At 44.9% G+C, this 13,566-nt stretch overlaps 1 protein-coding gene and 1 long non-coding RNA gene across 2 annotated transcripts in view; both read right to left on the bottom strand.

Annotated features, from left to right (window-relative positions):
- The window catches only part of LOC139027447 (uncharacterized), a 33,181-nt gene extending 28,189 nt beyond the window's left edge, over positions 1 to 4,992 (bottom strand). Inside the window, exon 1 of the long non-coding RNA XR_011479529.1 lies at positions 3,695 to 4,992. This is a non-coding gene — a long non-coding RNA (uncharacterized lncRNA). The remainder of the gene's footprint in view (positions 1 to 3,694) is intronic.
- A 5,841-nt stretch (positions 4,993 to 10,833) lies between these two features.
- Positions 10,834 to 13,542, bottom strand: LOC112080644 (DENN domain-containing protein 3-like). The gene is made up of 5 exons (XM_024146486.2): positions 13,147 to 13,542; positions 12,598 to 12,731; positions 12,277 to 12,395; positions 11,888 to 12,025; positions 10,834 to 11,497 (listed from the first exon to the last, which is right to left on the bottom strand). The coding sequence occupies exons 1-5, from the start codon at positions 13,359 to 13,361 to the stop codon at positions 11,291 to 11,293; spliced, it is 813 nt and encodes a 270-aa protein (XP_024002254.1). The 5' UTR covers positions 13,362 to 13,542; the 3' UTR covers positions 10,834 to 11,290.
- Between the last annotated feature and the right edge of the window lie 24 nt (positions 13,543 to 13,566).

Below are 13,566 nucleotides of genomic sequence, written 5' to 3'. Positions count from 1 at the left end.
TTAAACGTTAGCTTTTTTACATGGCACATATTGCACTTTCACTTTCTTCTCCAACACTGTTTTTGCATTATTTAAACCAAATTGAACATGTTTCACTATTTATTTGAGGCTAAAATGATTTTATTGATGTATTATATTAAGTTAAAATAAGTGTTCATTCAGTATTGTTGTAATTGTCATTACAAATAAATAAATAAATATATAAATATATAAAAAATATTTAAAAAAAAATTGGCCGATTAATCGGTATCGGCTTTTTTTGGGTCCGCCAATAATCGGTATTGGCGTTGAAAAATAATAATCGGTCGACCTCTAATCTAGATCCTATCAAGCAGAACATCACTTCAGCATCCTCTGAACAGAATGGTCACATAGAAATGTATAGCTTAGAACAGACATGATTATCAGTCAGGTAGAATTGGCAATCATGTTAGTTATATTCAATACATTTCTATCTACCAGTTTTAGAAATATTTTAGTCTCACTGAATAACACACACTAGCTGTTTGCATTCTATAAATTAACAGGAAATTAAAWATAACAAATTCAAGGAGAGAGATGACAGCAGCCACCTTGATGATCAGTTCAACCTCAGGTTATTTTTCTAGGAGAAAATAAAMAAATGCCATTGAGTCAGTGTTGTTGCAATTTACATAATTTATGTTGCTCATCACATAATCAAATTTGTCTCTGGCAACATATCAGTTTAGGATGTGTTTGCTATCACAAGCCATCTGCAATGCAGGCCCAATCGCAATACTGTATGTATTTCTGTCATGGATTATGGTAGCTAGTTCTAGTTCCCACAGAGATCATGGACCGCTGGGCAAAAACTGGTTGAATCAACATTGTTTCCACATCATTCCAACCCAGTAATTCAAGGTGATGTTGAATCAATGTGGAAAACTGATTGAATTTGAAGTCATCAACATAAGGCAATTTATTCTTTTTTCACCCAAATTTGAACCAATGAATCCAATGGCATGGGGAMATTTTCTGTTGATTTCACACGTTAGTTGACAACTCAACCAAATCTGTGCCCAGTGGGTGTGTGCTGCTGTTCAACAAAAATAACTTGGTGGCGGTATGCAACACATACTAAAAGGAGTAAGAAAGCATTGTAACAAAAGGTGTGGGCTCAGAGGAATTGAGTTGGGTCATTTGGTCTTCACATCCCAGTAGTGACTTGATAAGAGCTGGGTGTGACAGTATGCTGTGGTCTCAGCGCTGATTCCTGGGAGGCCAGAGCTTCCTCATTTGTCAAATTGTGTAAAAGCTCCAGACTTCGGTTAACCCATTGGTATCATCTCATTTTTGAAAGCTGTTTCGAGAGACCATCTCAAACAAAAGACCAACTCACATCAAGAGAGAGAGATGTTCACTATTCAAGCTAAGGTGTGTTGTAGACTTGTGAGAGCTGCACCATAAATCACTGAGGGTTAGAGCCTATTTGAGTACCTCTATTTGCAATACACACTCTTAGAAAAAAAGGTGCTATCTAGAACCTAAAAGGTTTCTTCGGATGTCGCCGTAGGATAACCATTTGAAGAACCCTTTTTGGTTCCAGGTAGAACCCTTTTGGGTTTCATGTAGAACCCTTTCAACAGAGGGCTCTACATGGAGCAGCCAAAGATCCCTTTTGGAACCCTTTATTCTAAGACTGCAGTTTAGTGAAAGTCATTCCCACAAGCACTTTCCCATTGGACTAATACGTCTAAGGCCATTCCCTGTAGTTCTTTAACTACGGACCGCCCTTCTTCTTGAGAAGAACACTATTGACGGATGGTTCTATATTCTTAGTAAAGACTAACTGACAGAGTATAAAAAGTTTTGCTTCCAGATCTTGCCTTGCTTGTATTGTTTTACACTTGACAGCCTTGTTGTCTCAATACCACATTCACTTATACATAACTGTTTTGAATAAATCACTGTTGATGGGCTTTCCAGGCATTTCTTTCCCCCCAGAAACACAAATCAACTCCCCATCCACTCGGCATTGAATCGCTGCTGGCTGATTTAACAGCAGATCTCCAAACCTGTTAAAACAACATACATTTGACAAGGTATTCGATAGCAAGGTATTCGATAGCGCTAGCCTTTGCTCAGAGTGTACCCTGCCAAGGTTAATATTGAAAAAGGGATCCATAATGAATAGTGCCTGTCATTGATCTGGGTTTTGCCTGATACGTGCTGTTTAAAAAGCCTTCTGGAAAGTCAAGGTAGAGTACAGTAGGTATCCCGAGTGGCGCAGCGGTCTAAGGCACTGCATCTCAGAGCGAGAGGTGTCACTACAGACCCTGGTTTGATTCCAGGCTGTATCACATCCGGCCGTGATTGGGAGTCCCATAGGGCGGTGCACAATTGGCCCAAGTTAGGGTTTGGCCGGGGTAGGCCGTCATTGTGAATAAGAATTTGGTGTTAACTGACTTGCCTAGTTAAATTAAGGTTAAATAATCAAATTAAAAAGGWATGTATGTTCATGTTTATCAAGCTCAGTAGGCCTCTTTTCCCCACTGAGGGCCTATCTTCACAATACAGTGAGACAGAGAAATAACTACAAACATATGGCAAATGTGTACATTTGGGTTTTTACACAATAACATGACAAGTCAGGTTAATGCAAATTCCATCGATGAATCCACATAGATAAGTTGAGCATTTGAAGACCTGAGGTTCCTGAGGCAAACTGAGACTGCAAGGTTAGCCTGATCCTTCATCTACATATTATCAATCTGGATCTGTAATTACATACAATGGCAGTGATCATCTCAAATCTAATTGAACGGAAGGCTTGTCTATGCCTGAGATTGGAATTTGTTCAAAACATTGTGACGCAATACATAACAGCTGGATCGCCCTCTGGAGGGGCTGTGTCGACATCAAAAGGTACATTTTCTACACAACAAAATCTCGGCTTACATTTGTCGACAATCTCTGCCTTCATTGATTTGACTACTGATTTGCCTTCATTGATTTGACTACTGATTTGACTACAGCTGATTTGACTACAGTTGATTGGACTACAGTTGATTTGACTATTGTTGTCAGGACATGGGAGGTGAAAGAAACCCAGGTCTTTGACTGTGTGGTTTCATTCACATGGTTTTGCCTACTCCACCARGACCACATCTATAGGGTTAGTTAGTGTATGGCACATATTGCACTGTGTGTACCCGTATCATCAGGGGCAGAAGCATAGACATCTATTCTCATACCCACATTATAACTGCTGATATTTCTGCTTATTACAAGCCATTAGATGTGACGAGATGACTCATATCAGAAGACTAGCCCTGAAGCAGCACATTCTCTGAGGTACACCTCGGTGTCCTGGAATTTATCAGGTAACATTGACAAACAAGGTAGGCTATGGGTTCTTCTGAGGGTTGAACACTCAGTACAACATTCTGTACGGTTCTCCTGCTCTCTATACTCCTGTATGATTCCTCTACAAAAGAATCCCTGATGTCACTAATAACATGATGTTCATGCTACAAACAACGTTTACCTGTCTGTGACGTTTCACATGCAACTGCATGCACGGCCATGACATGAGAAACTTCCTGCCCTTATCTCAGGCACACTGACTCACTCTTCTTGAGACAGACACACGTTCAGTTCTCAGCCAAACAAGCCTACCACTACTTCTCAAAAACTGTCAGTTGTATTATGGATATAAATATAGCACACGTACCTCCATTTCCGCAGCCCAGGATATTCCAGAACTGCATATTTGTAGGCTATTTACATGTAAGAGTATTTCCAACTGGTGCAAATCACTTCTGTCAGTGCTACTGAGCTGATAACCTGACACCCTCTTACCAACACACCTGGCCCCTCCTCCTACTGGCTTCCAAACTCCTCCCTTTACACACTAGCTTTAACTTGTTACAGCAGCAGGCATGGCGGCAACAATGATACTGATCGTGGAAACAAACAAAACAATAGATGATTCAGGCATGCAGATAAAATAATGCTGCTTGCCTGCAAACATATGCAGTCAACAAATCAATGCAACTCATTGTAAAAAACAAAACAATAATCATTACAGTTTATGAGCAGTCTCAACTGTTTGCACTGTAGCAGTAACTGAAGAAAGCTCAATATCTGTGAACCTCTTAACACAATTATGGATATTATACATGTTTTGTTACATCGTAATATAGTTGTTGCCTTGTAATTGCCTATGGAGTTTAGCAGTTTTTTGTTATTAGACACGTGGAATAAGGAACAGTCTATCTTCGACTTGTGTAATTACATCAGCGTGTCAAATACAGAGGATACTAGGGTCTCCCGCTAATCTTCCCCTACTCCCTGCAAGTAGCGTTATACCTTACTCAGGTCATTTAAACAACTGCATGCATAATGGCTGGGGCTGAGCCGGCTACAGAACTATATCATGCAATGGCATACAATGTAGCGAGCTCACCAAACAAACCATGAGAGTTGTTACAATTTGTAACATTGTAACAATATTGTAATCACTTTTTTGTTTTAAACTAGCAACATTGTATCATTTCCCTAATGTTGCCACTCGAAATGTAGCCACTCGCTGCACACTATTTGAATAAGACGTTCTGTGTTCGCTGAACCTGCACCTTGGCGTGAGAGATTCGGACACTGCACCACTGTTTGCAGAAACATGCATATTCATGTGCATAAAGGATATAGTCCCCTTTTCGCCATCAAATGAAACCGTATTTTTCTCCACCAAAAACGCAAATTAAAGTAGGCTAAACTCTCACTGCAACCCATTGTCAATGACTGGGGTCTTACTATGCTAACTGGCTAATGTTAAAGTTATTTAATATCCTCCACATCATTCAAAAATGTATAAGGCCACGTTATACTCACGTATACTTTACTATCGAAGATCCACCTCAACTATTTCCGTTAACCGGTCTCCTATCCTGCAAATATGTGTTACAATCCCGTATTAACCGTATAGCTGTGTGTGGTTCCTCTCCGTTTCGGTTTCTCCACAACACGTGCTCTAGCGCCCTACTCTCCGTAACCACTGACCAGCAGCACTGCATCCTTAGTTCCAATATGGCTGACGTGTAGTGACCATGTAGTGACCATACCAGTAGAAACGGCCGGAGAGTTCAGTGGACTCACTGACCATCTCAGCTGGCAAAACGCAAATTCATAACTTGTTCTACTTGGAAATAGCTTTTCACATGACAATTACATCAATGAGAATGGCAGTACTTCACAAAACCTTATTTTCTTATACTAATGTGACTAATACACTTCTCATAAATGTTTCATAAAATGTCAACATTGATATTACAAATACTAAATACATTAGAAATAATATTATTTTGCAATGCAAAAAATGCTTTGACAACTGAGTTCTCTGTGGTTAAATAGACTCACATTACATGTCATTCACACCCACCACAGACACAGCAAGAGAACTCTGTGTTTCCATTGTCTAACAGACACATCCCAAAACATTCCTTTCATAGCTTCCCTGCATAATATACAACACACAGCAAGCCAGGCCCATAGCAGAGACCCAGTCGGCATACTAAATGGCATCCTATTCCCTAAATAGTGCGTAATTTTGCCCATAGCCTTACGGCCTCTGGTCAAAAGTAGTGCACTTTATAGGGAATAGGGTACCATTTGGGACGTACCAAAGGGTGCATAATTGTTATATATATGAAAAAAGGCTGACTTGCATGAATGAGCATAGGAATATAGTCAATGATTTTATGTCAATTTATTTCATGTCTTGTCCCTGTGCTTCCCCTTCTGCCTGGTCTTATTAGGTTCTTTCCCTTCTTTCTCTCTCTCTCTCTCCTCCTCCTCTCCTCCTCTCCCCAGCTCTCTCTCTCTATCGTTCCGTTTCGCTGCTCCCAGCTGTTTACATTCTCCTAAGACCTTCTATTATCTTCACACCTGTCCCTATTTTGCCCTCTGATTAAGAGTCCCTATTTCTCCTCTGTTTTCCCGCCTCCTGTCCTTGTCGGATTCTTGGTTTGATGTTTGCTGTCCTGTGTCCCTTGTTCCGTCCCTGCTCGTGTTTTTGCCTGGAATAAGACCTCCTGTTTTCTTTAAGTGCGCTTTTGGGTCCAGCATTAATCCAGCATAACAAGAAGAATCCGACTAATAGAGGACCCAGCGGACTACGGATTCTGCGCATACACGCGTCGAGTTTCAGGGAGCAATGCTTCGCAATGACACGAGCAGGAATTGTTTGCTGCTCGTCATGCCGTGTGATGACCCTGGCCGCTCAGGTCCTCCGATCTCTCTGGGACAGTTTTCAAGAGTTTCGTCTGTGGCCACCAAGATCTTCCTGGTCTTGCCAAGTCTCCGGACCTAGGGTTAATAACCACCTTGTCTACTCGGGCAGCCCACTTGAGTGTTCGCGTCCTTTCTCCGCCAGTGTGATATTGTGGTTCTTCTCCAGCCAACAACCGTACTCAAGAGAGAGAGCTTCGGATCGCTTACAGTCATATATCACTCCTTACTGGTCGGTGCTCGGTAGGGGGCACAGCCATCTGGGAGGCAAGGGCTGAGGTGTTCTATCGATTACTGGAATTTAAGAGGAGATGATACGGGTTTTTGATCGTTCAGTTTTGGGAAGGAGGCTTCCGGGTCCTGGCCTTCCCTATGTCAGGTATCGATCCATAACGGAGTGTCCTCTAAATAAGTTTCGGCACTCTTGCTGTCGGCAGTGACTGGAACGAGCCGCGTTTGCTCGCTGTTTTTCTAGGAGGACTCACCGCTGAGGTTAAGGATGAGATTTCTCGCCGGGAGGTTCTTCCAGCGGTGGACTCTTTGAATTGCAACTCGCCATCCGTGTAGAAGACGACGGGTAGATCCTTCGTCACCGAGCTCGTGGAGGAGAGCTCGCGTTAACGGGTGTTTACCCCTCTCCGATCTGCACCATGCCTCCCCCGGCTCAGAGGACTGAGGCCCATGCAGCTGGGAGGTATTGCGCATCTCGACTAAGGAGAAGGGAACGGAGAATCACCAACCGGCCTTTGCCTCTATTGCGGTTCTGCTGACATTTTGTCATGTCATGTCGCAGTAAAAGGCCAGAGGCTCAATCAGTAAGCGGAGGGGCTACTGGTAGAGCCGCTTAACTGACTCAAGTCTCTCCACAAGAATCCTGCTGAACTCCTGCTGCTGTCGGTCCAATCTACGCTGGGAACCGTTCGGCTGCTTCCTGAGTGCCTTGATTAGAGCTCGGGGCTGAGGGTTTGGTTTATACGTAAGCATGGGCTCGGAAACATGACATTCCTCTCAGACAGTTAAGAGAAATCCCAACGCCCATGGTTCGCCTTAGATGGTAGTCCTCTCCCAGTATCAGATGTGAAGACACTACCTTTAACCTCACAGTATCTGGTAATTCACAGTGAGACTATTTCATTTTTGATTTTTCGTTCACCTTTTTACACTGTTGTTTTGGTCATCCCTGGCTGTATGTCATAATCCTTCTATTAATTGGACTATAGTAATTCTATCTATCCTGGAGACGTTTCTTGTCATGTGAAGTGTTTAATGTCTGCTATCCGCTCCTGTTTCTTCTGGTCCCTCTAACTCAGGAGGAACCTGGTGATTTGAACAGGAAGTGCGGAGGAATATCAATGATCTGCGCACCGGTCCTTCAGTCGGTTCCAGAGCCAACTCCCTTCCTCCTCACCTGGTCGTATGATTGTTGTATTGATCTCCTTCCGGGGACCACTCCCTGGGCTGGGGATAGACTATACTCTCTGGTCGGCTCCCGAACGTAAGGCCTCTCGAGATTATCTGTCTGTTTCTCTCGACGCCGGTACCTGTGGTGGTCCTTTTTCTCTCCGCCGGGCGGGTTTTTCTTTGTTAAGAAGAAGGACGGTACCTGCGCCCCTTGCGTGATTATCGAGGGCTGAATGACTAACGGTTAAGAACGTTATCCGCTTCCCCTTATGTCGTCAGCTTCGAGATTTTGCAGGGAGCCAGGTTCTTTACTAAGTTGGACCTTCGTAACGCTTACCATCTCGTACGCATCAGAGGGGGGACGAGTGGAAGACAGCGTTTAACATCCGTTAGGGCATTTTGAATACCGGGTTTTGCCGTTCGGTTCCGCAAAATGCTCCAGCTGTCTTTCAGGCATTAGTTAATGATGTACTGAGAGACATGCTGAACATTTTGTTTTCGTTACCTTGACGATATCCTGATTTTTTCACACGTCACTTCGAGATTCATGTTCAGCACGTTCGACGTGTACTCCAGCGCCTTTTAGAGAATTGTCTCTACGTGAAGGCTGAGAAGTGCGCCTTTCATGTTCCTCTCTGTCACATTTCTCGTTCTGTTATTTCCGCTGAAGGCATTCAGATGGATCCCGCTAAGGTCCGGCTGTCAGCGGATTGGCCGTTCCTAAGTCACGTGTCGAGGTTGCAGCGCTTTCTCGGTTTTCGTAATTTCTATCGGGCGTTTCATATCGTAATTTCGGTCAAGTGGCTGCCCCTCTCACAGCTCTGACTTCTGTCAAAGTCTTTGCTTTAAGTGGTCGGTTCCGCCCAGGGAGCTTTTGATCTCCTCAAGAAGCGTTTTACATCGCCCCTATCCTTGTTACTCCTGACGTCACTAAAACAATTCCATTGTCGAGGTTGACGCTTCAGAGGTGGCGTGGGAAGCCATTCTGTCCCAGCGCTTCCATCCTGACGATAAGGTCCATCCTTGCGCTTACTTTTTCATCGCTGTCGCCATCGCGAACGCAACTATGATTGTGGGTAACGCGAACTGCTCGCCATCCGCTTAGCCATAGGCGAATGGCGACAGTGGTTGGAGGGGGCGACCGTCCTTTTGTCGTTTGGACTGACCATAAGAACCTTGAGTACATCCGTTCGGCGCACAACGACTTAATGCACGTCAAGCTCGTTGGGCGTTGTTTTTTCGCTCGTTTCGAGTTCGTGATTTCCTATCGCCCGGAAATAAGAACACAACGCTGATGCCTTATCTCGTCTCTTTAGTTCTTCTTGGCTCTACCGACCCCGAGGGGATTCTCCCTGAAGGGCGTGTTGCGGGTTGACTGTCTGGGGAATTGAGAGACAGGTAAAGCAAGCACTCACCCACACTGCGTCGCCGGCGCGCTTGTCCTAGTAACCTTCTGTTCGTTCCTGTCTCTACTCCGTCTGGCTGTTCTTCAGTGGGCTCACTCTGCAAGTTAGCTGGCCACCGCGTTCGGGGTACGCTTGCTTCTATTCGCCAGCGGTTTTTGGTGGCCTACTCAGGGAGCGTGACCGCGCCGTTTCGTGGCTGCTTGTTCGGACTGCGCGCAGACTAAGTCAGGTAACTCTCCTCCTGCCGGTCGTCTCAGACCGCTTCCCATTCCTTCTCGACCATGGTCTCACATCGCCTTAGACTTTATTTACGGCTGCCTTCGTCTGCGGGGAAGACTGTGATTCTTACGGTTATCGATAGGTTTCTCTAAGGCGGCACATTTCATTCCCCTCGCTAAGCTTCGCTTCCGCTAAGGAGACGGCACAGATCATCATTGAGAGTGTGTTCAGAATTCATGGGCCTCCCGTTAGACGCCGTTTCAGACAGAGGTCCGCAATTCACGTCACAGTTTGGATGGTGTATTTCTGTTTGATCGGTGCTTCCGTCAGTCTCTCTTCCGGGTTCATCCCCAATCTAACGGTCAAGCAGAAAGGGCCAATCAGTCGATTGGTCGCATATACGCAGCCTTTCGTTTCGAAACCCTGCGTCTTGGGCAGAACAGCTCCCCTGGGCTGAGTGACGCTCATACTCGCTTCCTTTCGTCTGCTACCGGGCTATCTCCGTTTCAGAGTAGTCCTTGGGTACCAGCCTCCTCTGTTCTCGTCCCAGCTCGCCGAGTCCAGCGTTCCCGTCGCTCAGAGCTTTGTCCAACGTTGTGAGCGCACTCTGGAGGAGGGTCAGGTCTGCACTTGCCGTTACAGGGCGCAGACTGTGAGACCAATAAACGTAGGAAAAAGGAGTCCTAGGTATTGTCGCGTCAGAGAGTGTGGCTTTCCACTCGCAACCTTCCCCTTACGACGACTTCTCGCAAGTTGACTCCGGTTCATTGGTCCGTTGTGTCTCTCTAGGTCGTCAATCCTTGTCGCTGTGCGACTGCTTCTTCCGCGACATCTTCGTCGCGTCCACCCTGTCTTCCATGTCTCCTGTGTCAAGCTTTTTCTTCGCGCCCCGTGGTTCGTCTTCCTCCCCCCCCCGTCCTTGTCGAGGGGCGCACCTATTTACAAGGTACGGAAGATCATGGATATGCGTTTCCGGGGACGTGTCACCAGTACTTTAGTGGATTGGAGGAGTTACGGTCCTGAGGGAGGAGTTGGGGTTCCATTCTCGGGACGTGCTGGACCGTTCGTTGATTGATGATTTCCTCGTTGCCGCCAGGGTTCTCCTACGAGTGCGCCAGGAGGGCGCTCGGTGAGTGGGGGTACTGTCATGTTTTGTCATTTATTTCATGTCTTGTCCTGTGCTTCCCTCTGCTGGTCTTATTAGGTTCTTTCCCTCTTTTCTCTCTCTCTCTCTCCTCCCTCCTCTCTCCCTCTCCCGCTCTCTCTCTCTATCGTTCCGCTTCCTGCTCCCAGCTGTTTCTCATTCTCCTAACGACCTCATTTACTCTTTCACCACCTGTCCCCTATTTTGCCCTCTGATTAGAGTCCCTATTTCTCCTCTGTTTTCCGCTCCTGTCCTTGTCGGATTCTTGTTTGATGTTTGCTGTCCTGTGTCCTTGTTCCGCCCTGTCGTGTTTTTGCTGGAATAAAGACTCTGTTTCTTTAAGTCGCTTTTGGGTCCGCATTAATCAGCATAACAGAATAAAAAAAATAATCTGTACAATCATTTTACTTATGAACTGTACAATCATTTTATTATTGTATGTGACAGCTAAGACAAGGGTGAGGCAGAAATATGAATCTGAAAGAAGACATTTAGTGTATCCAGAATATTGTTAGTGAAATAAATCAAAACGTTGTGAAACAGTCAGAGAAATGCTATTACATCATCATCATCCAGTATATACAGGCAGACCCCAACTTAAAGAGAAKAGAGGATGACAGGGTTCTTCATGATCATCCCTGAGCCTCACTGGCCACGTCCCTAATGGCACCCTATTCTCTATAGGGCCCTGGTCAAAAGTAGTGTACTATATAGGGAATAGCAGGGTCCTCACCAGGATTTTTGAACAAGGTAGTTTCTGCTGTTTAGGAAACTCCTGTCATTGTTGTGCCAAACATTTTATTCACTTAAAAGAGTTGGCAAAACCACACAAACAGATACTGGACAGATACTGGACCAGGCTACTCGTCCTCTACTCAACCTTCCAAATGGCGATTTTGCCATCCTGGCAGGCGGAGCCGCTGAGTACATAGCGGCCCTCTGCAGAGCACAGTGCCTGGACACTGTCTGTGTGGGCCATCAGCTCTTTCTCTACACTGTGGCTCTCTGTGTCCACTATGTAGATCTTCCCACTCACCCTGCATTGGTCAGGGCTCGGCCCGCTGCAGCCAACCCAGATCTGGACGAGGGAGGGGGAGGAGACAAACAATGCTTGTTGAGGATTTGCAGTTGTACTGTGACATTTACTACCGAAATAGAAATCAGCGTTCGCTCTGGACACTCTGATCGTTACTATGAGAAAGAAGATAAAATAATGATGGGAGGGTGGAATGTATGGTATCATTTCTAAGTACTGTACTATTTTAACTGCTACTTTACAAGCTTTTGTAGAAATTGCAACACCTGAGAAAGACTGTTGTTGACAGAATCCTATGAATGTGTTTTGTATGTGTTAATAGTAACGTGTTAAAGAGGTTATTATGTTGGTACCCTTCCAATAAAGTGTTACCAGCAAAACATGCAAAGAACAGCAGGTGGGAACATCCAACTGAGACCATTATTTTCTCACCTGATTCTTAACCTTGATCATACAGTTGACCCCTGTACAGTTCTGCAGCTGCACCCTCAGGAAAGGCTTGGTCAGGTCTTTACAGTGCCAGAGACAGAGCTCGTCAGAATCAGAACAGCTCGTCCACAACTGGCCCCTCTGAAAGAAACACACAGTGGACTGGTTTAGCCATCAGCTCATGACACCCATTACAAYCAAACTGACTGTTGGAAGGCTGCAAAAATACATAGTGTCTGGCTTGATTATTGAGGCCACTTGGAGACCACGGTGAAGGCCTAGCATGAGATAAAGATCTTGGTTCAGTGAAATCTCCAAGGTGAAAGTCTAGCATGAGATAAAGATCTTGGTTCAGTGAAATCTCTAAGATGAAGGGAACATGGGCCTACTACCTCTACGAAGAGGATGAGGCTGCTGAACTCAGTGGGCATGCTCCGTAGATCCTCAGGAAGTGTCATCTTACGATGTGGGGTTCCGTCCTTCCTCAGTTCAATGATGCCGTCTCTGGCACCTAGTCAACATTACAATAGATGGGAACAAAACAAACAAAAGTTTATGTCCAGATGCTTGCTGTTGTTAGCATGTTATCTTGTGGTCAGTTGACACACTTTGTTAATTGATCATTGGCAGGGTATACAATACATAGGAGTATATAAAGAATCTAATAATAATATAGAGTTAGAGTACAACTATGACTGAGTGAGTTTACTTACAGCACCACAGTGTTCCATTGAAGAGCTGAATGGACATAAGCCAATCACAGGCCAGTTGAAACTGCTTTTTCACTTTTAGCGTTGAGAGGTCCCACAGAATGACTGTTCCATCGGCACTACAGGAGTATGTCTGGCTGGGAGGGAGGAGAGGACAGTTGGATTAAAACAAGCACCATGTAGAAGCCTGATTGTGGTCTAACTACTGATGATTCACTGAGGGCAAAGTAAAGTGTAGTTTAAGTACACTGCTGCCATCTGCTGGTTGGAAATAGACATCAGAATACTGAACACTCCATGTTCTAAGAGCCTTGCAAAATGATACTGGGGTGAGGACAGTTAGAACTACTTTCTGCAATAGGTGCATTGGTCATTTGAACAGGCAGTTCTAACACATGATCCTTCCTTCAACATAGAATCCTGAGCATCACACATGGGTTAACAGTTTGTGAGGGTGAAGTGACTGTAGCATGAAAGAGTGCCCTACAGTATATAGGGAATAGGGTGCCCTGTGGTACACAGACATACAGAACTATATGTGTAACATTTTACCTCATCTTGTCACTCTCCTCCAGGGCAAAGTCCATAACCTCATGCCTGTGRTCTGTCAGCTGCTTATTGCAGGACATGCTGCGAGTGTCAATTATGTAAATGATGGAATCCTGGGAGCCAATCCATACTTGATCCTGGTCCAATCCCAGCATGCAGTTCTGTGCACATAATAAAGCCACGTATTCAGCACATAAATTGTGTCCCAAATGGCACATATTCCCTATATAGTGCACTACTTTCGACCAAGGCCCATAGGACTCTCGTCAAAAGAAGTGCACTATATAGGGAATAGGGTGCTATTTTGGACGCACACATATCCAGGTTTAATCCACTGTCATGTGAATGGTAGGCACTCCTGTTCATGCCTCATGAGACCACAGAAAGGAGGAAACACTATCAACAGAAGAAAGAGAGAGAGAG

This window comes from Salvelinus sp. IW2-2015, unplaced genomic scaffold, assembly GCF_002910315.2.
Source record: "Salvelinus sp. IW2-2015 unplaced genomic scaffold, ASM291031v2 Un_scaffold16399, whole genome shotgun sequence".
In the NCBI taxonomy this organism is placed as follows: domain Eukaryota; kingdom Metazoa; phylum Chordata; class Actinopteri; order Salmoniformes; family Salmonidae; genus Salvelinus; species Salvelinus sp. IW2-2015.
This window is presented reverse-complemented; position numbering and strand designations above follow the sequence as displayed.